The 26521-nt window shown below is 49.2% G+C and overlaps 1 protein-coding gene across 2 annotated transcripts in view; it reads right to left on the bottom strand.

Moving 5' to 3' along the window:
• Nucleotides 1-26521, bottom strand: part of p2rx1 (purinergic receptor P2X, ligand-gated ion channel, 1) — a 96139-nt gene that overhangs the window by 37087 nt on the left and 32531 nt on the right. For both annotated transcript variants that reach the window (XM_078225964.1, XM_078225963.1), the window contains 2 exons: nt 13114-13261; nt 12409-12480 (listed from right to left, as the gene is read on the bottom strand). In XM_078225964.1, coding sequence (XP_078082090.1) covers nt 12409-12480; nt 13114-13261 — 220 coding nt within the window. The remainder of the gene's footprint in view (nt 1-12408; nt 12481-13113; nt 13262-26521) is intronic.

The following is a 26521-nucleotide window of genomic DNA, read 5'->3' as shown; positions in this document are numbered from 1 at the left end:
ACAGGTTACTGACACAGGTGAATGTGTGGAACAGGTTACTGGCACAGGTGAATGTGTGGAAGAGGTTACTGACACAGGTGAATGTGTGGAACAGGTTACTGACACAGGTGAATGTGTGGAACAGGTTACTGACACAGGTGAATGTGTGGAACAGGTTACTGACACAGGTGAATGTGTGGAACAGGTTACTGGCACAGGTGAATATGTGGAACAGGTTATTGACACAGGTGAATGTGTGGAACAGGTTATTGATACAGGTGAATGTGTGGAACAGATTACTGATGCAGGTGAATGTGTGGAACAGGTTACTGACACAGGTGAATGTGTGGAACAGGTTACTGGCACAGGTGAATGTGTGGAACAGGTTACTGACACAGTTGAATGTGTGGAAGAGGTTACTGACACAGGTGAATGTGTGGAACAGGTTACTGGCACAGGTGAATGTGTGGAACAGGTTACGGACACAGGTGAATGTGTGGAACAGGTTACTGACACAGGTGAATGTGTGGAACAGGTTACTGACACAGGTGAATGTGTGGAACAGGTTACTGACACAGGTGAATGTGTGGAACAGGTTACTGGCACAGGTGAATGTGTGGAACAGGTTACTGGCACAGGTGAATGTGTGGAACAGGTTGCTGACACAGGTGAATGTGTGGAACAGGTTACTGACACAGCTGAATGTCTGGAACAGGTTACTGGCACAGGTGAATGTGTGGAACAGGTTATTGACACAGGTGAATGTGTGGAACAGGTTATTGACACAGGTGAATTTGTTGAACAGATTACTGTCAGGTGAATGTGTTTGAACAGATTACGGACACAGGTGAATATGTGGAACAGGTTATTGACACAGGTGAATGTGTGGAACAGGTTACTGACACAGGTGAATGTGTGGAACAGGTTACTGACACAGGTGAATGTGTGGAACAGGTTACTGACACAGGTGAATGTGTGGAAAATGTTACTGACACAGGTGAATGTGTGGAACAGGTTACTGACACAGGTGAATGTGTGGAACAGGTTACTGACACAGGTGAATGTGTGGAACAGGTTACTGACACAGGTGAATGTGTGGAACAGGTTACTGACACAGGTGAATGAGTGGAACATGTTGCTAGCACAGGTGAATGTGTGGAACAGGTTATTGACACAGGTGAATGTGTGGAACAGATTACTGATGCAGGTGAATGTGTGGAACAGGTTACTGACACAGGTGAATGTGTGGAACAGGTTAGTGGCACAGGTGAATGTGTGGAACAGGTTACTGACACAGTTGAATGTGTGGAACAGGTTACTGACACAGGTGAATGTGTGGAACAGGTTACTGGCACAGGTGAATGTGTGGAACAGGTTACTGACACAGGTGAATGTGTGGAACAGGTTACTGACACAGGTGAATGTGTTGAACAGATTACTGATGCAGGTGAATGTGTGGAACAGGTTGCTGACACAGGTGAATGTGTGGAACAGGTTACTGACACAGCTGAATGTGTGGAACAGGTTACTGACACAGGTGAATGTGTGGAACAGGTTACTGACACAGGTGAATGTGTGGAACAGGTTACTGACACAGGTGAATGTGTGGAACAGGTTACTGACACAAGTGAATGGGTGGAACAGGTTACTGACACAGGTGAATGTGTGGAACAGGTTACTGGCACAAATGAATGTGTGGAACAGGTTACTGACACAGGTGAATATGTGGAACAGGTTACTGACACAGGTGAATGTCTGGAACAGGTTACTGGCAGAGGTGAATGTGTGGAACAGGTTATTGACACAGGTGAATGTGTTGAACAGATTACTGATGCAGGTGAATGTGTGGAACAGGTTACTGACACAGGTGAATGTGTGGAACAGGTTACTGACACAGCTGAATGTGTGGAACAGGTTACTGACACAGGTGGATGTGTGGAACAGGTTACTGACACAGGTGAATGTGTGGAACAGGTTACTGACACAGGTGAATGTGTGGAACAGGTTACTGGCACAGATGAATGTGTGGACCAGGTTACTGACAGGTGAATGTGTGGAACAGGTTACTGACACAGGTGAATATGTGGAACAGGTTACTGACACAGGTGAATGTCTGGAACAGGTTACTGGCACAGGTGAATGTCTGGAACAGGTTACTGGCACAGGTGAATGTGTGGAACAGGTTATTGACACAGGTGAATTTGTTGAACAGATTACTGTCAGGTGAATGTGTTTGAACAGATTACGGACACAGGTGAATATGTGGAACAGGTTATTGACACAGGTGAATGTGTGGAACAGGTTACTGACACAGGTGAATGTGTGGAACAGGTTACTGGCACAGGTGAATGTGTGGAACAGGTTACTGACACAGGTGAATGTGTTGAACAGATTACTGATGCAGGTGAATGTGTGGAACAGGTTACTGACACAGGTGAATGTGTGGAACAGGTTACTGACACAGGTGAATGTGTGGAACAGGTTACTGGCACAGGTGAATGTGTGGAACAGGTTACTGACACAGGTGAATGTGTGGAACAGGTTACTGACACAGGTGAATGTGTTGAACAGATTACTGATGCAGGTGAATGTGTGGAACAGGTTACTGACACAGGTGAATGTGTGGAACAGGTTACTGACACAGGTGAATGTGTGGAACAGGTTACTGACACAGGTGAATGTGTGGAACAGGTTACTGACACAGGTGAATGTGTGGAACAGGTTACTGACACAGGTGAATGTGTGGAACAGGTTACTGGCACAGGTGAATATGTGGAACAGGTTATTGACACAGGTGAATGTGTGGAACAGGTTATTGACACAGGTGAATGTGTGGAACAGATTACTGATGCAGGTGAATGTGTGGAACAGGTTACTGACACAGGTGAATGTGTGGAACAGGTTACTGACACAGCTGAATGTGTGGAACAGGTTACTGACACAGGTGAATGTGTGGAACAGGTTACTGACACAGGTGAATGTGTGGAACAGGTTACTGACACAGGTGAATGTGTGGAACAGGTTACTGACACAAGTGAATGGGTGGAACAGGTTACTGACACAGGTGAATGTGTGGAACAGGTTACTGGCACAGATGAATGTGTGGAACAGGTTACTGACAGGTGAATGTGTGGAACAGGTTACTGACACAGGTGAATATGTGGAACAGGTTACTGACACAGGTGAATGTCTGGAACAGGTTACTGGCAGAGGTGAATGTGTGGAACAGGTTATTGACACAGGTGAATTTGTTGAACAGATTACTGACAGGTGAATGTGTTTGAACAGATTACGGACACAGGAGAATATGTGGAACAGGTTATTGACACAGGTGAATGTGTGGAACAGGTTATTGACACAGGTCAATGTGTGGAACAGATTACTGATGCAGGTGAATGTGTGGAACGGGTTACTGACACAGGTGAATGTGTGGAACAGGTTACTGACACAGGTGAATGTGTGGAACAGGTTACTGGCACAGGTGAATGTGTGGAACAGGTTACTGACACAGGTGAATGTGTGGAACAGGTTACTGGCACAGGTGAATGTGTGGAACAGGTTACTGACACAGGTGAATGTGTGGAACAGGTTACTGACACAGATGAATGTGTGGAACAGGTTACTGACACAGGTGAATGTGTGGAACAGGTTACTGACACAGGTGAATGTGTGGAACAGGTTACTGGCACAGGTGAATGTGTGGAACAGGTTACTGACACAGGTGAATGTGTGGAACAGGTTATTGACACAGGTGAATGTGTGGAACAGGTTACTGGCATAGGTGAATGTGTGGAACAGGTTACTGACACAGGTGAATGTGTGGAACAGGTTACTGGCATAGGTGAATGTGTGGAACAGGTTACTGACACAGGTGAATGTGTTGAACAGGTTACTGGCATAGGTGAATGTGTTGAACAGGTTACTGGCACAGGTGAATGTGTTGAACAGATTACTGATGCAGGTGAATGTGTGGAACAGGTTATTGACACAGGTGAATGTGTGGAACAGGTTACTGGCACAGGTGAATGTGTGGAACAGGTTACTGGCACAGGTGAATGTGTGGAACAGGTTAGAGACACAGGTGAATGTGTGGAACAGGTTACTGGCACAGGTGAATGTGTGGAACAGGTTACTGGCACAGGTGAATGTGTGGAACAGGTTACTGACACAGGTGAATGTGTGGAACAGGTTAATGACACAGGTGAATGTGTGGAACAGGTTATTGACACAGGTGAATGTGTGGAACAGGTTACTGGCACAGGTGAATGTGTTGAACAGATTACTGATGCAGGTGAATGTGTGGAACAGGTTATTGACAGGTGAATGTGTGGAACAGGTTACTGACACAGGTGAATGTGTGGAACAGGTTACTGACACAGGTGAATGTGTGGAACAGGTTAGAGACACATCTGAATGTGTGGAACAGGTTACTGGCACAGGTGAATGTGTGGAACAGGTTACTGGCACAGGTGAATGTGTGGAACAGGTTACTGACACAGGTGAATGTGTGGAACAGGTTACTGACACAGGTGAATGTGTGGAACAGGTTTTTGACACAGGTGAATGTGTGGAACAGGTTACTGGCACAGGTGAATGTGTTGAACAGATTACTGATGCAGGTGAATGTGTGGAACAGGTTATTGACACAGGTGAATGTGTGGAACAGGTTACTGACACAGGTGAATATGTTGAACAGATTACTGACACAGGTGAATGTGTGGAACAGGTTACTGGCACAGGTGAATGTGTGGAACAGGTTAGAGACACAGGTGAATGTGTGGAACAGGTTACTGGCACAGGTGAATGTGTGGAACAGGTTACTGGCACAGGTGAATGTGTGGAACAGGTTACTGACACAGGTGAATGTGTGGAACAGGTTACTGACACAGGTGAATGTGTGGAACAGGTTATTGACACAGGTGAATGTGTGGAACAGGTTACTGGCACAGGTGAATGTGTTGAACAGATTACTGATGCAGGTGAATGTGTGGAACAGGTTATTGACAGGTGAATGTGTGGAACAGGTTACTGACACAGGTGAATGTGTGGAACAGGTTACTGACACAGGTGAATGTGTGGAACAGGTTAGAGACACAGGTGAATGTGTGGAACAGGTTACTGGCACAGGTGAATGTGTGGAACAGGTTACTGGCACAGGTGAATGTGTGGAACAGGTTACTGACACAGGTGAATGTGTGGAACAGGTTACTGACACAGGTGAATGTGTGGAACAGGTTATTGACACAGGTGAATGTGTGGAACAGGTTACTGGCACAGGTGAATGTGTTGAACAGATTACTGATGCAGGTGAATGTGTGGAACAGGTTATTGACACAGGTGAATGTGTGGAACAGGTTACTGACACAGGTGAATATGTTGAACAGATTACTGACACAGGTGAATGTGTGGAACAGGTTACTGACACAGGTGAATGTTTGGAACAGATTACTGACACAGGTGAATGTGTGGAACAGGTTACTGACACAGGTGAATGTGTGGAACATGTTACTGGCACAGGTGAATGTGTGGAACAGGTTACTGACACAGGTGAATGTGTGGAACAGGTTACTGACACAGGTGAATGTGTGGAACAGGTTACTGACACAGGTGAATGTGTGGAACAGGTTACTGACACAGGTTAATGTGTGGAACAGGTTACTGACACAGGTGAATGTGTGGAACAGGTTACTGACACAGGTGAATGTGTGGAACAGATTACTGACACAGGTGAATGTGTGGAACAGGTTACTGACACAGGTGAATATCTGGAACAGGTTACTGACACAGGTGAATCATGGACAGATTACTGACACAGATGAATGTGTGGAACAGGTTACTGACACAGGTGACTATCTGGAACAGGTTACTGACACAGGTGAATATGTGGAACAGGTTACTGACACAGGTGAATCATGGACAGATTCCTGATTCAGGTGAATTTTGGACAGGTTACTGACACAGGTGAATGTCTGTAGTTGTAATTGAGGATAGTGTAGTTAAGGACATAGACACTGTTCTCTGTGACCAGGATAAGCAATAATGTAGGTTGTGTTGCCTGCCTGGTGCTCGGGTCCAGGATGTATCATCTGAGCTGCAGAGGAATCTGGAGTGGGAGGGTGAAAATCCAGTTGTCGTGGTCCATGTCGGTGCCAATGACATGGACAAAACAGGAACTAAGGATCTACAGAGGGAGTACGAAGAGCTGGGGAACAAATTAAAAAGCAGAACCAACAAGGTGGTAATATCTGGATTACTACCTGAGCCACGTGCGAATTGGTGCAGGGTTAATAGGATTAAGGAGACGAATGCGTGCTTCAAGGATTGGTGTGGGAGGAATGGGTTCGAATTCATGGGGCATTGGCACCAGTATTTGGGCAGATGGGACCTGTATAGATGGGATGGTCTCCGTTTGAGCCGTGCTGGGACCAGAGTCCTAGCGAATCATATCACTAGGGCTTTAAACTAATTTATGGGGGGGAGGGTGCAGAGGTAAGAGGAATTACAAAATCAATGGTAGAGGAGAGGGAGCGAGTGCAAGTGAATGAGGGCATTCAAGTAGTTAAAGGAGTAAAGGGCGAGGGAGAGGTTGATGGCGTTTCATCAAATCGGGTCCAGATAAAAGCTGGAATAAAGACACTTTGCCTCAATGCAAGAAGCATTTGGAACAAAGTTAATGAGTTGATGGTGCAAATCAGCACTAATGGCCATTACAGAAACATGGCTGCACAGAGACCAGGACTGGGAGATGAATATCCAGGGGTATCAGGCATTTAGGAAGAATAGACAGGAAGGAAAAGGTGGTGGGGTAGCTCTGTTAATAAAAGATAATATCAGGGTAGTAGTGAGGGATGACATAGGCTCTAAGGAACAAAACGTGGAATCGTTATGGGTAGAGATAAGGAATAGTAGGGGAGAAAGACACTAGTAGGCGTGGTCTATAGGCCCCCAAATAATAATGTTGAGGTGGGGAGGGCTATAAACAAGCAAATAATGGGTGCGTGCAAAAACGGAATGGCAATAATCATGGGGGACTTCAACCTGCATATTGATTGGCTGACTCAAGTTGGAAAGGGTGGGATGGAGGAAGAGTTCTTAGAATGCTGTCGGGATAGTTACCTTGAACAGTATGTTACAAAACCGACGAGGGAATGAGTTATCTTAGATCTGGTAATGTGTAACGAGGTAGGTAGAATTAAGGATGTTCTTGTGAAGGACCCTCTTGGGTCAAGTGATCACAATATGGTCGAATTTAGAACATAGAACATAGAAAGCCACAGCACAAACAGGCCCTTCGGCCCACAAGTTGCGCTGATCATATCCCTACCTCTAGGCCTATCTATAGCCCTCAATCCCATTAAATCCCATGTACTCATCCAGAAGTCTCTTAAAAGACCCCAACGAGTTTGCCTCCACCACCACCGACGTCAGCCGATTCCACTCACCCACCACCCTCTGAGTGAAAAACTTACCCCTGACATCTCCTCTGTACCTACCCCCCAGCACCTTAAACCTGTGTCCTCTCGTAGCAACCATTTCAGCCCTTGGAAATAGCCTCTGAGAGTCTACCCTATCCAGACCTCTCAACATCTTGTAAACCTCTATCAGGTCACCTCTCATCCTTCGTCTCTCCAGGGAGAAGAGACCAAGCTCCCTCAACCTATCCTCATAAGGCATGCCCCCCAATCCAGGCAACATCCTTGTAAATCTCCTCTGCACCCTTTCAATGGCTTCAACATCTTTCCTGTAATGAGGTGACCAGAACTGCGCGCAGTACTCCAAGTGGGGTCTAACCAGGGTCCTATAAAGCTGCAGCATTATCTCCCGACTCCTAAACTCAATCCCTCGATTAATGAAGGCTAGTACGCCGTACGCCTTCTTGACCGCATCCTCCACCTGCGAGGCCGATTTAAGAGTCCTATGGACCCGGACCCCAAGGTCCTTCTGATCCTCTACACTGCTAAGAATGGTACCCTTCATATTATACTGCTGCTTCATCCCATTGGATCTGCCAAAATGGATCACTACACACTTATCCGGGTTGAAATCCATCTGCCACTTCTCCGCCCAGTCTTGCATTCTACCTATGTCTCGCTGCAACTTCTGACATCCCTCCAAACTATCCACAACACCACCTACCTTGGTGTCGTCAGCAAACTTACCAACCCATCCCTCCACTTCCTCATCCAGGTCATTTATGAAAATGACAAACAGCAAGGGTCCCAGAACAGATCCCTGGGGCACTCCACTGGTCACTGACCTCCATGCAGAGAAAGACCCCTCCACAGCCACTCTCTGCCTTCTGCAGGCAAGCCAGTTCTGGATCCACAAGGCAACAGCCCCTTGGATCCCATGCCCTCTCACTTTCTCAAGAAGTCTTGCATGGGGGACCTTATCGAACGCCTTGCTGAAGTCCATATAGACCACATCCACCGCTCTTCCTTCGTCAATGTGTTTGGTCACATTTTCAAAGAACTCAACCAGGCTCGTAAGGCACGACCTGCCCTTGACAAAGCCGTGCTGACTACTTTTGATCATACTAAACTTCCCTAGATGATCATAAATCCTGTCTCTCAGGATCCTCTCCATCAACTTACCAACCACTGAGGTTAGACTCACCGGTCGGTAATTTCCCGGGCTGTCCCTGTTCCCTTTCTTGAATATAGGGACCACATCTGCAATCCTCCAATCCTCTGGAACCTCTCCCGTCTCCATCGACTGATACAAATGGAAGAGGAGAAAGTAGGGTTTTGCATTGAGGCAAAAGTAGGTTGTCCTCTGTTTGAACAGAGGGAAGTACGATAGGATGAGGGCTGAATTGGCTAAGGTGGACTGGGAGAGCAGACTGGTAGGAAGGACAGCTGAGGAACAGTGGAGGATTTTTAAGGAGATCCTTTTCAGTACTCAGCAACAATATATTCCGGTGATAAAGAAGGGCTGTAAGAAAAGGGATAACCAGCCGTGGATAACGAAGGAAATTAAGGAGAGTATTAAATTAAAGACCGATGCGTACAGAGTGGCCAAAAATAGTGGAGAATCGGAAGATTGGGAAAACTTTAAGAAACAACAAAGAACGACTAAGAAAGCGATCAATAAAGGAAAGATAGGTTATGAAGCTAGGCTAGCTCTAAATATAAAAAATGATAGTAAAAGCTTTTACAAATATATAAAAAGGAATAGAGTGGCAAGAGTGAATGGTGGACCCTTGGAGGACGAGCGGGGGGATTTAATAGTGGGAAATGAGGAAATGGCTGAAACTTTAAATAAGTTTTTTGTGTCGGTCTTCACGGTGGAAGACATAAATAGTTTACTGAATATTAACGATAGAGGGTTGGTAGGAGAAGAGGTACTCGATACAATTAATGTTACCAGAGAGGCAGTGCTTGGTAGACTAACGGGACTGAAGGTGGACAAGTCCCCGGGTCCGGATGGAATGCATCCCAGGGTACTGAAAGAAATGTCAGAGGTAATAGTGGATGCGTTAGTGGTTATTTATCAAAATTCGTTGGATTCTGGGGTAGTGCCAGCGGATTGGAAAACGGCTAATGTTACGCCGCTGTTTAAAAAAGGAAATAGACAAAAGGCGGGTAACTGTAGGCCGGTTAGCTTAACGTCTGTCGTAGGGAAAATGCTGGAATCATAGAAATCATAGAAACCCTACAGTGCAGAAGGAGGCCATTCGGCCCATCGAGTCTGCACCGACCACAATCCCACCCAGGCCCTACCCCTACATATTTACCCGCTAATCCCTCTAACCTACACATCTCAGGACTCTAAGGGGCAATTTATAACCTGGCCAATCAACCTAACTCGCACATCTTTGGACTGTGGGAGGAAACCGGAGCACCCGGAGGAAACCCACGGAGACACGAGGAGAATGTGCAAACTCCACACAGACAGTGACCTGAGCCAGGAATCGAACCCGGGACCCTGGAGCTGTGAAGCAGCAGTGCTAACCATTGTGCTACCGTGCCGCCCATCATTAAATGGAATCCATCATTAAAGAAGAAATAGCAGGCCATCTGGATAAGAATGGTTCGATTAAGCAGACGCAGCATGGATTCATGAGGGGAAAGTCGTGCTTGACGAACTTGTTGGATTTTTATGAAGATGTGACTAGTGTGGTTGACGGAGGGGAACCGGTGGATGCGGTGTTTTTGGATTTCCAAAAGGCGTTTGATAAGGTGCCTCACAAAAGGTTGCTGAAGAAGATTGGGTCACACGGAGTTGGGAGTAGGGTGTTAGCGTGGATTGGGGATTGGCTATCCGACAGGAAGCAGAGAGTCGGAATAAATGGGTGCTTTTCTGGTTGGCAGATGGTAACTAGTGGCGTGCCGCAGGGATCGGTACTGGGGCCTCAACTATTTACCATTTATATAGATGATCTGGAGGAGGGGACTGCGTGTAGGGTAACAAAGTTTGCAGACGACACAAAGATAAGTGGAAAAGTGAATCGTGTGGAGGGCGTAGAAGGTCTGCAGAGAGATTTGGACAGGCTGTGAGTGGGCGAGGATCTGGCAGATGGAGTATAACGTTAACAAATGCGAGGTTATTCACTTTGGAAGAAATAATAGCAAATTGGATTATTATCTAAATGGAAAGAAATTACAACATGCTGCTGTGCAGAGGGACCTGGGGGTCCTTGTGCATGAGACGCAAAAACCCAGTCTGCAGGTGCAACAGGTGATCAAGAAGGCAAATGGGATGTTGGCCTATATCGCAAGGGGGATAGAATATAAAAGCAGAGATGTCTTGCTGCATCTGTACAGGGCATTGGTGAGGCCGCAGCTGGAATAGTGTGTGCAGTATTGGTCCCCTTATTTGCGGAAGGATATATTGGCCTTGGAGGGAGTGCAGAGAAGGTTCACCAGGTTGATACCAGAGACGAGGGGTGTTGATTATGAGGAGAGACTGAGCAGATTGGGTTTGTATTCGTTGGAATTTAGAAGGCTGAGGGGGGATCTTATAGAGACCTATAAGATAATGAAGGGGCTGGATAGGGTAGAGGTGGAGAGATTCTTTCCACTTAGAAAGGAAACTAGAACTAGAGGGCACAGCCTCAAAATAAAGGGGGGTCAGTTTAGGACAGAGTTGAGGAGGAACTTCTTCTCTCAGAGGGTGGTGAATTTCTGGAATTCTCTGCCCACTGAAGTGGTGGAGGCTACCTCGTTGAATATGTTTAAATCACGGATAGATGGATTCCTGATCGGTAAGGGAATTAGGGGTTATAGGGATCAGGCGGGTAAGTGGAACTGATCCACTTCAGATCAGCCATGATCTTATTGAATGGCGGGGCAGGCTCGAGGGGCTAGATGGCCTACTCCTGCTCCTATTTCTTATGTTCTTATGTTCTTATGGAACAGGTTACTGAGACAGGTGAATATCCAGAACAGGTTACTGACACAGGTGAATGTGTGGAACAGGTTACTGACACAGGTGAATGTGTGGAACAGGTTACTGACACAGGTGAATGTGTGGAACATGTTACTGACACAGGTGAATTTGTGGAACAGGTTACTGACACAGGTGAATGTGTGGAACATGTTACTGACACAGGTGAATGTGTGGAACAGGTTACTGACTCAGGTGAATGTGTGGAACATGTTACTGACACAGGTGAATGTGTGGAACAGGTTACTGACACAGGTGAATGTGTGGAACATGTTACTGACACAGGTGAATGTGTGGAACATGTTACTGACACAGGTGAATGTGTGGAACATGTTACTGACACAGGTGAATGTGTGGAACAGGTTACTGACACAGGTGAATGTGTGGAAAATGTTACTGACACAGGTGAATGTGTGGAACAGGTTACTGACACAGGTGAATGTGTGGAACAGGTTACTGACACAGGTGAATGTGTGGAAAATGTTACTGACACAGGTGAGTGTGTGGAACAGGTTACTGACACAGGTGAATGTGTGGAAAATGTTACTGACTCAGGTGAATGTGTGGAACAGGTTACTGACACAGGTGAATGTGTGGAACAGGTTACTGACACAGGTGAATGTGTGGAACATGTTGCTAGCACAGGTGAATGTGTGGAACAGGTTACTGACACAGGTGAATGTCTGGAACATGTTACTTCTTATGTACATGTGGCTTCTGCTACCAAATAAACCTGTTGGACTTTAACCTGGTGTTGTTAAACTTCTTACTGTGTTTACCCCAGTCCAACGCCGGCATCTCCACATCATGACATGTTACTGACACAGGTGAATGTGTGGAACAGGTTACTGACACAGGTGAATGTGTGGAACAGGTTACTGACACAGGTGAATGTGTGGAACAGGTTACTGACACAGGTGAATGTCTGGAACATGTTACTGGCACAGGTGAATGTGTGGAACAGGTTACTGGCACAGGTGAATGTGTGCTGCTGAATGGTGTTGTTGGGCAAAGAGATATTCATTGCAATCAGTAGCTTACCTGTATGCAGTATGTCAATGTCTGTCTTGGAGTGATAATGTAATTGGTCATAATTACAAAGGAGTCCGATCCCTGAGAAAGGAAATATAGTTACAGGCTGAAGGATCACAGCAAGATGCTTCCTTTGTCTGACACTAAATGACACTTTCAACATTCCCAGTCACTGGTTCAGCATTCCAACAGTCCAGTTTTTGAAAGCTGGATAATTGAAAATCATTTTATTCATTCTCAGGCTGTGGACATTGGTGGCGCCACTGGCATTTATTGTCATACACCTGAGGAGATGTTGGGGGGGGGCGTGCCTAGTGGTATTATCACCAAACTATCCTAGGGCACTGACCCTCCTGGACCCTCAACATCAAGACCCAAACTCCTTGGACCCAAACCCCAGGACTCTGCACCCCAGTCCCTGGCAAGCAGAGTACCAAACCCCCCTCTTGGGACAATGATCCTCCAGGACTCAAAGCCCCTGGACTCTGCACACCCCCTACCAGATCATTTTCTCCCCAGAGGACTAGACACCAGACCCTCCTGCCGGGGCCAATGCCCCAGAATGTGAACCCCCAGTGTCCGGGGAAATTTGAATAAACCATTAATCTGACCACATTTGGAGAGTGTGGGAGTTTTGGGAGCCCATTATAGAAAGAAAAATAAGGCCACTTAGTTCATGTTCACGAGTTCCCTTCCTTTCTCGATCGACCTGACCTGTGATGGGAACGCATAATCAACTGCATCGAAGGTTCTGGGCCCCATGTCGGAGAGGTTGGTGAAACCAATGCCTTTCACTTTCACTGAGACCGAGCTGATGGTGGAATCCGTAGACTGGTAACCTTTCTCATAGATAAAAACCCACCTGCAACACAGGAATGCAAACTCAATGTTTATTCCAACACTCCAGTCCCTGCATATGACCAAAGGTGGACAGGAAAGAGCCACTTGTGTCCCCAACACCTGACATATTGTGATGCACAGACCCCACTACAAAGTGAGATAAAACTCTGGCCAATTAGGGGATAAATATCAGGCAAAATCTTACCAAAACGTCTTGTTTCCAGTGAGAAAACGGGCATGTTTCTCTCCAGATCGTATCACACACTGCCTAAAAAGCTCAAGGGGTGCTTCACGCCATTGTGCAAGGGGGCAGAGCCTCAATACGCTGGCAAAACCTGGCTGCACTGAGATCAGACCGCCACCTTTCAAGGGTGCCTTGATCATAACAGGAATAAACTCCCTCCCCCCGCCCACCCAGCCCGCCACAGAGGTCTCAGGGGCTCCCCCCAACCACAACCACCACCCTCCCCCCACAATTGCCACTCCCCCGCCCCCTTGATTGAAGTAGACACTCCACCACCACCCCCCACCCTTCCGATTGGAGCTGGCGCTCGACCTCCCTGATCAGAACTGGTATGCAACCCCCCCCCAACCCCCGGTCGCCCCCCTCACCAACCGCCCCCCCCTTCCACCTCCTCGCCAATCGGAGTTAGCACTCAAACCCCCCCCCACCTGCCCTTCTCCCCGACCATTGGTCCTCCACCTCCCCCCCCACCACCAACAGTCAGTACTGACATCCACACCCTCTTTCCCCCGATCACCAGCCCTCCCCCCCACCCTCCTTGCCCCTCCACCGGCCATCACCAGTGTCGCCAGCTTCCACATCCACTTGGCCCAACTCCACATATGAATTGTTCCTCCGCCCTCCCCTGCTGAGGCTACCACTGGGATCTGCACCTGGCACTGTTCCCTGGCATGGGTTGGCACTGCCGGGTTGGCACTGCCAGATTGGCCATGTCCCTCTCCCCCGGGGGCTATATTTATCTTTACTCCCCCAGGGAGACTCCCATGACAGGTTCACCTCTGGGCGAGACCTGTGATTCTGGTATCTTCAGCCCTCGCCAGCAAGTGTGGGTTCAAGATTGCCCCCATCTTCTCTCTTGGGTGATGAAACAGTGTCCAGAAGATCAATCTATTCTTGATTCATGTTTCCAGATACCAACACAGAGGGCAGAATTTTCCCGTCCTATCTGCCAGAGGAATCGTAGCGGGCAGGAGACGGACTGTGCAAAGGCCCGTTGACCTTGAGCAAGAATGTCCGGCCTTGGGGCGAGCACGGCCGGAAAATCCCACCACAGAGAATTTACATGGTGGGCTGGGTTGTGGTGGGCCAATATTGGAGACTGCACCACTGCTGATTGGCTGGTGTGAGTCTGAACCCTGTGACCCTGTCTCTCACACAGAGGTCAGCTCATTGAAGTACTTTTGGCTTTGTGCACAGGTTGGCCTGATGGTATTACTAGCTGCAATTTCTGGCATTTTGAGGCAAGGCTGGCCATTTGCTTTCGGAACTGAGGGACAGCATGTGTGAACAAATGTCTAGCATATGCATGAGGAAAGAGAGTCATGATGTGGAGATGCCGGCGTTGGACTGGGGTGAACACAGTAAGAAGTCTCACAACACCAGGTTAAAGTACCGACAACTGAACAACGAGGAACACTACAGACAGTTACCCACAGATCCGACCAAAGAACACACCCGTCAACTCAACACTCTGATCAAAACCTTTGATCCGGACCTTCAGAGCACCCTCCGTGCTCTCATCCCACGTACTCCACGCGTTGGAGATCTCTACTGCCTCCCAAAAATACACAAGGCAAACACACCCGGCCGTCCCATCGTTTCAGGAAATGGAACCCTGTGCGAGAACCTCTCCGGCGATGTCGAGGGCATCTTGAAACCCATTGTACAAAGAACCCCCAGCTTTTGTCACGACACTACGGACTTCCTACAGAAACTCAACACACATGGAGCAGTTGAACCAGGAGCACTCCTCGTCACAATGGATGTCTCGGCACTCTACATCAGCAACCCGCACGATGATGGCATTGCTGCAACGGCCTCAGTACTCAATGCCGTCAACTGCCAGTTTCCAGATGCAATTTTACAACTCATCCGCTTCATCCTGGACCACAATATCTTCACCTTCAACAACCAGTTCTTCATCCAGATACATGGAACAGCCATGGGGACAAAATTCGCTCCTCAATATGCCAACATCTTCATGCACAGGTTCGAACAAGACTTCTTCACCGCACAGGACCTTCAACCGATGCTATACACTAGATACATCGATGACATTTTCTTCCTTTGGACTGATGGCAAACAATCACTGAAACAACTATATGATGACATCAACAAGTTCCATCCCACCATCAGACTCACCATGGACTACTCTCCGGAATTGGTTGCATTCTTGGACACACGCATCTCCATTAAGGACGGTCACCTCAGCACCTCACTGTACCGCAAGCCCACGGATAACCTCATGATGCTCCACTTCTCCAGCTTCCACCCTAAACACGTAAAAGAAGCCATCCCCTACGGACAAGCCCTCCGAATACACAGGATCGGATGAGGAGGATCGCAACAGACACCTCCAGACGCTGAAAGATGCCTTCATAAGAACAGGATATGGCGCTCGACTCATCGATCAACAGTTCCGACGCGCCACAGCAAAAAACCGCACCGACCTCCTCAGAAGACAAACACGGGACACGGTGGACAGAGTACCCTTCGTCGTCCAGTACATCCCCGGAGCAGAGAAGCTACGGCATCTCCTCCGGAGCCTTCAACATGTCATTGATGAAGACGAACATCTCGCCAAGGCCATCCCCACACCCCCACTTCATGCCTTCAAACAACCGCACAACCTCAAACAGACCATTGTCCGCAGCAAACTACCCAGCCTTCAGGAGAACAGTGACCACGACACCACACAACCCTGCCACAGCAACCTCTGCAAGACGTGCCGGATCATCGACACGGATGCCATCATCTCACGTGAGAACACCATCTACCAGGTACACGGTACCTACTCTTGCAACTCGGCCAACGTTGTCTACCTGATACGCTGCAAGAAAGGATGTCCCGAGGCATGGTACATTGGGGAAACCATGCAGACGCTACGACAATGGATGAATGAACACCGCTCGACAATCACCAGGCAAGACTGTTCTCTTCCTGTGGGGGAGCACTTCAGCAGTCACGGGCATTCAGCCTTGGATCTTCAGGTAAGCGTTCTCCAAGGCGGCCTTCATGACACACGACAGCGCAGAGTCGCTGAGCAGAAACTGATAGCCAAGTTCTGCACACATGAGGACGGCCTAAACCGGGATGTTGGATTTATGTCACATTATCAGTAATCCCCACAGCTTTCCCCCTGATCTTGCAGAATCTCACGAGCTGTTCTGTCTGAGACAATACACATCTCTTTAACCTGTGTTGAATGCTCCCTCCACCCACATTGTCTGTACCTTTAAGACCTGGCTGGCTGTAGAGATTTGCATTCTAATTAGAATTCTGTAACTTGATTTCTGTGTCTGTGCACTGTTGGAGAACAGAGACCACTCCATCTGATGAAGGAGCAGCGCTCTGAAAGCTTATGGTATTTGCTACCAAATAAACCTGTTGGACTTTAACCTGGTGTTGTGGGACTTCTTACTGAGGAAAGGGACCCAGAGAGGAGGCATGGTTCAGTTTCATTGGGTAGCCTTTCTGTGCAGCCATTCCAGCTATGGCTCAGGTGTGGCACGCAGCACGCTCCCCAAGTCAGATTGGGGGGGTTTGCAAGTTTCACTACATAAGATTTGAGTTGAAATCTAGGCTGACATTGCAGTGAAGTACTTGGGAGTGCCACACTATCAGAGGTGCTGCCACCTGGAGGAGACGTCAGAGTGAAGCCCCATTTCAGATCCACATCAATGATCCAATGCCATTGGCTGGGATTTTCCGCTCCCGTTCGTCTCGGGGGGGTTAAATGCCGGGAGTGGCAAAACTCATGAGAGGCTCAAATTGTGTTTTACATCGGCGGGAATTCTCGTCGCAATTTACCCCGTCTCCCACCAGTGACATAACAGGAATCATACACATCATTATAATAAATCTGAATCTGATCATCAGGCCCCTACACCTAACCATCCACATTCCCTCACCCCCCCACCCCCATCCCCAGAAGATCACCCATTCATGTTGGCGCGTGGGCAGACTAGCGTGAATTCCGACTGGTCTCCCATGACATGCACCTGGTGGGCAGACCTCTCGGAGGAGCTGAGGTAAGTCATCACTCAGGGGGGAGAGGGTCATACACAGGTTCTGGTACAGCCCCTGGCACTGCCCCCTTGGCAATAACCAGGCAGTGCTAAGAGTGGGGGGGGGGGGCGCGTTGTGTAGTGGGGGAGGGGGTTCCGTGAACTTTTCTATTTTCTATTTTATCTATATCCCTGATGACATGCTGGAGAAAGCCACCATTCGTGCCGGTGGATTCAACGCTGCTTTTCCTGCAAGCAAACCCTGGTGTCCTTCCCAATATTGATCCCTCAATCAATATTGTCGGTGAAAACAGACTATCTGGTCATTATCACACTGCTGTTATGGGAGCTTGCTGTGTACATATTGACTGCCGTGTTTCCTACACTACAACAGCAACCACACTTTAAAAGTATTTCACTGGCAGTAAAAGGCTTTTGCTGGTTGTGAAAGGCAAAACTGATTCTTTCTTTCACCATCAAGTGTTTCAGCTGGACTGTGGATCTTTACCCTATCTGACTTCTAGCCAGCAGTGGCCTAGTAACCTGGCGTGGGTGTAGGACCCCATTACGGAGCCGACTGGTATTTGGAGACGATTGGGCGCTGTTTAGATCTCAGGCTGCTGCATTTGTTCATACGGACCCCCTGACACCCGAACCACCTTGAGATTCAACTTTGGCATAGTGGATCCTATTAATTAACTCTTCCGGATTGTTCCCATTGCAGACATCAAGGACGGCATAGTGGCACAGTGGTTAGCACTGCTGCCATACACGCCAGGGACCCAGGTTCAATTCTGGCCTTGGGTGGGTGTCTGTTTGGAGTTTGCACATTCTCCCTGTGTCTGCGTGGGTTTCCTCCGGGTGCTCTGGTTTCCTCCCACAGCCCAAAGATGTTCGGGTTAGATGCATTGACCGTGCTAAATTGCTCCTTAGTGTCAGGGGGACTAGCAAGGGTAAATGTTTGGGGTTGTGGAGATAGGGCCTGGGTGGGATTGTGGTCGGTGCAGACTCGATGGGCCTCCTTCTATGATTCTAAGGGCAGGAATTCTCCTGTCTCGTGCGCCCCATCCCCACTGCCAGCGAGAATGGAGAATTTGGTGTTCAGCCAAATCTCCATTCACTGTGGCAAGTCTGGAGAATTCCAGCCCATAGCTCTGAAGAAGGGCCATTCGGACTTGGAACGATAATGCTGTTCCTCTCTCCAGAGATGCTGCCAGGCTTGCTGACATTTTCCCAGCTCTTTCTGTTTCTATTTCAGATTTTAGCAGTATGCTGCTTCTATTACAATGGACAATGGCATCTGTTGTGTGTGAGTTTGAGTAATGGAAAAGAACTTTGATGGTGTGATTCCTTTTCCAGTTTGGTACACAAAAAAAGGATGAAATGTGAAAGTTTATCTGACCCAGTTCATCCACTTTGTTCATCTTCCGATTATAGTCTCGACCATACCCATTTCACCAGCTCAATGATGGCCCTGTGCACATGATTCCTGATCTCCAAAGCTGATTGACCAACCAGTGGAAAATTCACCTGCTCCAGCACCGCTCAAAGGGTTGAGAGCAGGGATGATGCGATCCCAGGGTTTCCAATAGCTGTGAGCTGATTCTTCAACCCAATGTGGTGGACAAGGTCAGAGAATTGGTTTTAATTCAGCTGTGGCTCTGTGGATAGAATTCTGACCTCTCAGAATGTATTAGTATACAATGAAAAGTATTGTTTATTGCGCACTATACAGACAAAGCACACTGTACGTAGAGAAGGAAATGAGAGACTGCAGAATGTAGTGTTACAGTCATAGCAAGGGTGTAGAGAAAGATCAACTTAATGTGAGGTAGGTTCATTTAAAAGTCTGACGGTAGCAGGGAAGAAGCTGTTCTTGAGTCAGTTGGTACATGTCCTCAGACTTTTGTATCTTTTTCCCGATGGAAGAAGGTGGAAGAGAGTATGTCCGGGGTACGTGGGGTCCTTTATTATGTTGGCTGCTTTTCCAAGACAGTGGGAAGTGTAGACAGTGGGTGGGAGGCTAGTTTGCGTGATGGACTGGGCTTCATTCACGACCCTTTGTAATTTTTTGCGGTCTTGGACAGAGCAGGAGCCATACAACTAGAAAGAATTCCTTCTATGGTGCATCTGTAGAAGTTGGTGAGAGCTGTAGCAGACATGTAGTGGCTTTGGTGGTCTTTCTTAACTATAATGTCTGCATGGAGGGACCAGGACAGGTTGTTGGTGATCTGGACATCTAAAAACCTGAAGCTCGCGACCCTTTCTGCTTCGTCCCCATTGATGTAGACAGGGGCATGTTATCCACTACGCTTCCTGAAGCCGATGACAATCTCCTTCGTTTTGCTGACATTGAGGGAGAGATTATTGTCATCGCAGTTCACTAGATTCTCTATCTCTTTCCTGTACTGTGATAGACTCGAGGGAGAGGAGGGAGGTCCAGAGACCACTGTGCCTTAAAGAGAGGGTTTCCCATGTAAGAAGTGATTTTGTGACAGGGGTGTCCCCCCACTTCCCTCCCAAGTTCGAACTTTGTTTTCTTTTTCCAACATCCCCCTCCTGAACTGTCATCCGCCTGACTGCCCAGAAATGAGGCCGGGTAGGAAAAGACTCTTAAGTGGTTTTTCGGGCCCTAATTGGATTAAGAGTGGACTTCACAATTGAGGTCCTGCCCACTCCAATGTAAAATCACAATCAGGACAGGGGCAGAAATCCCAACCATGCAGATTTACACATAACCTTGCGTCAGAACCTATCTGAGTTGGGGGGAGGGATGGAGGGATGGAGGTGGGAGGGATGGATTGGGGGAAGGAGGAAGGGATGGATGGGGGAGGGATGGATGGGGGGAGGGGGAGGGATGGATGGGGGTGAGAGATGGATGGGAAGGGGGGAGGGATGGATGGGGGATGCATGTTTGGGGGATGTTGGGTGGGGGGAGGGATGGGGGGAGGGATGGGGAGAGGGATGGATGGGGGGGGGGAGATGGGTGGGAGGTGGGGAGGGTGATAGCAGGGTGTTGGAAGCAGCATAAAATTCTGGTCCTTGTCTTTTACGAACTTACTGAGTTGATGGAGGTAAATTGGAGTAGGAGTTGCCAAGTTGGAGGGAGAAACATTGTGAATTACCCAGTGCCAATCCTCAGCATAATTGAGGAGGTTATCTGGAGTGTGTGATGTTGATGACACTGCCTGCTGCGTTCTTCACTGGGGGGCATTCTTCTCTCAGCTTTCTGGTGTACAATGCCTCTGAATAGCGTGGTGGCAGTCCTCATTAACATTACAGTGCCATACAACTATCAGGAGGCCTCTTGCTGGAACACACTGGGACAAAGCTCCCATCAATCCAACGATGGTGCATCAATTTTAATCACAAAGAAAACAAAAATCATAGGATGGAACAAATTTTGAAGCCCGACAAATTAGACCTGGACCCTCAAGCTGTGGGAGCTTCCAACAGCTTCGACCACTGGCTGAAGTGCTTTGAAGCCTTCCTCAAATCCTCCGCTGTCGTCCAGTCCGAAACAGACAAGCTGCACGTGCTCCACGCCCGGGTAAGCGACGTGGTATATTCCACCATCCGCGACGCAGAGACGTACAGGGACGCGATAGAGCTCCTAAAGAGCCAGTATCGTAAACAGACGAACGAAGTCTACGCCAGACACCTGGCTACTCGAAGACTGTGGCCGGGAGAATCGAGTGCCCAATTTCTCCGCGAACTACGGGTACTCGGCAGGGCCTGTAATTGCAAGGCTGTATCCGCCGCGCAGTACATGGAGGATTTAATCCGCGATGCCGATGTTACGGGCATCGCGTCCAATTACATTCGGCAGCGACTGCTGGAGCAGGGTGGGCTGGACCTACCGAAAACAGTGGCGCTTGTAGAATCTTTGGAGGTGGCCTCCCGTAACCTCGAGGCTTACTCACCCGACCACGCAGTCGCATCGTGGGCACCACGGCCGCTGCCACCCCAGTATCTAGGAGGGCCGCAGACTTGCGCCACACCGCGCCCCACCAACGGCTCAACTGCTGCGGCTGTTGCAGGTCTGAAATGTTATTTTTGCGGCCTGGGGAAGCACCCCTGACAACGCTGCCCGGCGAGGGAGGTGTTCTGCTCTGGGTGCGGGAAGAAGGGCCACTATGCTAAAGTCTGCAGGGCAAAGTCGAACTCAAAACCCAACAGTGCCGCGTGCGACCCGAGGGAGCCGCCATTTTGGACGCCATCGGCCGCGTGTGAGTCAAGGGAGCCGCCATTTTGGACGCCATCGGGCCGCGTGTGAGACAAGGGGGCCGCCATTTTGGACGCCATCGGCCGCGTGTGAGACGAGGGGGCCGCCATTTTGGACGCCAGCAACTGCGGTCGACCACCCTCCAGGATCAACGGTGGCAGCTGTCCAGCTGGATCAATCCCATCCGCATCAACTCGCCAGGTCCATGATGGATATTAAGGTACACGGCAACGTGGGAATTTGTTTGTTCGACTGCGGGAGTGCTGCTACGCCCTTTCCGTGTGGCCAGTTAAACAAACAATTTCCTTGGTCTCAAAGTCCTGCTCGGCGGATATCCTCGGGTACTGTGTGGTGAGCCTGGGCACTGAGTATGAAAATTTCAAGCTCCTGATGCTGCCACACCTCTGCGCTCCTGTACTCCTGGGGCTCGATTTCCTGACCCATCTCAGGAGTGTCACGTTGCAGTATAACGGGCCTCTTCCCCCACTCTCCGTCTGCAACCCACAGTTCCTAGACTGCCCACCGCGCACCACTTGCAGCCTCTCGACCCTTCAAGTCACTCCTCCCTCACTATTCGAACACCTCACCCCCGAGTGTAAGCCTATTGCCACCAAGAGCAGACGGTACAGTGCGGGGGACAGGACCTTCATCAGGTCCGAGGTCCAGCGGCTCCTGAAGGAGGGGATCATTGAGGCTAGTACTAGCCCCTGGAGAGCACAAGTGGTGGTGGTCAAAACTGGGAGAAACACCATATGGTCATCGATTACAGTCAGACCCACATGCAGCTGGATGCGTATCCCCTTCCGCGCATATCTGACATGGTCAATCAGATTGCGCAATACCGGGTGTTCTCCACTATTGACCTTAAATCGGCTTACCACCAGCTCCCCATTCGCCCAGAGGACCGCCAATATACTGCTTTCGAGGCGGATGGCCGCCTCTATCACTTCCTTAGGGTCCCCTTCGGCGTCACCAACGGGGTCTCGGTTTTCCAGCGTGAGATGGACCGAATCGTGGACCAGAACGGGCTGCGGGCCACCTTCCCGGACCTGGATAACGTCACCATCTGCGGCCATGATCAGCAGGACCACAACGCAAACCTCAATAAATTCCTCCACACGGCCGCTCTCCTTAACCTGACCTACAAGAAGGAGAAGTGCGTCTTCCGCACTCACTGCCTTGCCATCCTGGGGTATGTAGTGGAAAACGGGGTCATCGGCTGCGATCCTGACCGCATGCGTCCCCTCCTGGAACTTCCCCTTCCCACCAGCCTCAAAGCACTGAGGAGATGCCTGGGCTTCTTCTCGTACTACGCCCAGTGGGTCTCTAATTATGCGGATAAGGCCCGTCCGCTCATTAAATCCACCTCTTTTCCCCTGTCGGGAGAGGCCCGCTTGGCCTTCGACCACATCGAAGCGGACATCGCGAAGGTCACGATGCACGCGGTGGATGAGTCAATCCCCTTCCAGGTGGAGAGCGATGCGTCTGACTTCGCCCTGGCCGCCACCCTTAACCAGGCGGGCAGACCCATGGCCTTCTTTTCACGAACTCACCAAGGCTCGGAAATTCGACACTCCTCTGTCGGGAAGGAGGCTCAGGCCATCGTCGAAGTGGTGCGACACTGGCACCACAACTTAGCTGGCAAACGGTTCACTTTGCTCACTGACCAACATTCTGTGGCTTTTATGTTCAACAACGCACAGAGGGGCAAGATTAAGAACGATAAGATACTGAGGTGGAGGATTGAGCTCTCCACCTACAATTATGATATCTTATACCGGCCCGGGAAGCTCAATGAGCCTCCAGAAGCTCTGTCTCGTGGAACATGTGCCAGCGCACAGGTGAACCAGCTACAGACTCTCCACAATGACCTCTGTCACCCGGGAGTCACCAGGCTCTACCATTTTATTAAGGCCCATAACCTGCCCTATTCTGTTGAGGACGTCCGGTCTATAACCAGACACTGCCAGGTCTGCGCAGAGTGTAAGCCGCACTTCTATCGGCCGGACAGGGCACACCTCATCAAAGCCACCCACCCCTTTGAACACCTCAGTATTGATTTCAAAGGGCCCTCCCCTCTTCTGACCGCAACATCTATTTCCTCAATGTTATTGATGAGTACTCCCGATTCCCTTTCGCCATTCCCTGCCCGGATATGACTTCGGCCACGGTTGTCAGGGCCCTGCACAGCCTCTTCACCCTGTTCGGTTTCCCTAGCTACATCCATAGCGACCGGGGATCCTCCTTCATGAGTGATGAGCTGCGTCAGTACCTGCTCTCAAAAGGCATAGCCTCGAGTAGGACCACCAGCTACAACCCCGGGGGAACGGACAGGTAGAGAGGGAGAATGCGACAGTCTGGAAGGCCGTTTTACTAGCGCTACGGTCTACAGGTCTTCCAGTCACCCGCTGGCAAGAGGTCCTCCCTGATGCACTACACTCAATTAGGTCACTCCTCTGTACGGCTACCAATGCCATCCCTCATGAGCAGATGTTTGCTTTCCCTAGGAAGTCCTCCTCGGGGATCTCATTACCGTCGTGGCTGACGTACCCAGGCCCAGTTCTGTTCCGGAGGCATGTGCGGCCGCATAAGTCCGACCCCCTGGTCGAAAGGTTCCAGCTCCTCCATGCCAAACGCCAATATGCCTATGTGGCATACTCCGATGGGCGGGAGGACACGGTCTCTATCCGGGACCTGGCGCCTGCGGGTGCCCCGGAGCCCACTATGACCCTCCACCCCACATCCCTAGACCCCACTATGACCCTCCACCCCATATCCCTGGACCACTCTGTTGTTCAGGTAGCACCAGGTCCGCTTACTTCTCTGTCCCCCGTGTGCAGCTCGCCTGAGCCCTCGGAGTCACCACGCAGTACCCGATCGGAAGGGACGACGGCGGACTCGAGCGGATTCACCCTGCCACCTGAAACAACACCACAACCGGTACTACGGTGGTCGCAGCGGCGGATCAAACCGCCCGACAGGCTGAACCTGTGAGGGGCCAACGTCTTGCTTCAGCTGTGACTTTTGTATATATTCTGTGACTTTGTATATATTGTTCCACCCATTTCACCCCCGCCGGACTCTTTTTTTTTAAAGAGGGGTTGAATGTGGTGACCCACTGTAATTACATGTTATATGCCTGGACACACCCCTGCTGCGCCTGACCCGAGACTCCTCCCTTTCCACCTGATCGAGGTATAAAGGTAACGGTTCCTCCCCTCTGCCTCAGTCTGGACCAGGCTAGCTACAAGGGTGTGTTCCAGTTCTTTGTGATTAAAAGCCTGTTTTATTTCACACTCGCTATAGTCCTCGTGAATTGATGGTGCATCACTTATCAAATGGTGGAGCAGGTTTGAGGGGCTGAATGGCCTGTGCCTGCTCCTTTTTCATTCTGCTCATGTGCAAACAAATGACCATAAGACTTGGGAGCAGAAGTAGGCCATTCGGTCCATCGAATCTTCTCTGCCATTCAATGAAACCATGACTGACCTGATTTAAACCTCACCTCTACTTTCCCGCTGTGAGAGGGAGACGAGTGAATGCGGAATATGGATTATTACAACAATTGATGAGGACAGACGACAGACACTGGTTATTAAGGGGTAAAGGATCAAACAATCAAAAGGAGCTGTAACTGACTTAACGGACTTTATAGAGGGTTTTAAAAACTATACGGTGCAGATTTAGAGAGGTTAAGTAAAAATATCACCCAGCGAACATGCTGATGTGGAAAAAAACAGGCACTGCTAGCTGAATGTGTACGTGGTTAAGCAATACCAGTAAACATGCCTGAAGCCGTCTGCACTGGCCTGAGTTAGTAAAGCTAACCGTCCAAGGCCGGGGTCAGGAGCAACAAGGAGGGAAGAGATTACAAGGAGCTGAAGAAAGATAGTTCTTGGAATAGTCGACACTCGGCCTTGCGAACAGAAAGGAGTTATCAAACTGCTTATTACCAGTTTATATTTATCAATGCTTAGACAAATAGAATCATAGAATCCCTACAGTGCAGAAGGAGGCCATTCAGCCCATCAAGCCTGCACCGAGCACAATCCCACCCAGGCCCTATTCCCATAACCCCATGCATTTACCCTAGCTGGTCCCCTTGACACTAAGAGTCAATTTAGATGGCCAATCCACCTAACCTGCACATCTGTGGGAGGAAACTGGAGCACCCGGAGGAAACCCACGCAGACACGGGGAAAATGTGCAAACTCCACACAGACAGTGACCCAAGCCGGGAATTGAACCTGGGTCCCTGTCGCTCTGAGGCAGCAGTGCTAACCACTGTGCCACCGTGCTGCCCAGTGAATGACAAAATCCAGAAAGGTTGGTGGCTGCAGTTTGCAGCGACATCGCTGATCATATAGGGGCAGGGCCACACCTGTACAATAAAACACAGTCACCAACTACCCCTCTGGGAGAGCACCCCTATAGCCATGGCCCCTACAACCATAACCAGAATTAGTAACTCTGGGAAGCGGGGTAAGGCTAAACCTGATGAACTTGTTGAGAAATGGGGACTGCACAGTGAGTGCTGTTTGACTGAGAGGAGTGCTTTTGGAGTTGGATGAACAGAGGGAGTTAGGTGAAACAGGCAGCAGAAGCTACAAGGGAGAGTGCTGATTGGTAAGTAGGGATTATTTTTTTCTTTTTGCTCTTGGCATTGTAGTTGTTGTACACTACTGTGTCATTTCTGTGGTTTATAGTTTGAAAAGATTATATTTGGTAGTAACCAGGAGCAGGAAAGAAGGGCCCGAGAAAATTGGATATAATCTGAAACAAAATATCTTTCAAACCTTAAAGCGG

This window comes from Mustelus asterias, chromosome 12 (assembly GCF_964213995.1).
Source record: "Mustelus asterias chromosome 12, sMusAst1.hap1.1, whole genome shotgun sequence".
In the NCBI taxonomy this organism is placed as follows: domain Eukaryota; kingdom Metazoa; phylum Chordata; class Chondrichthyes; order Carcharhiniformes; family Triakidae; genus Mustelus; species Mustelus asterias.
This window is presented reverse-complemented; position numbering and strand designations above follow the sequence as displayed.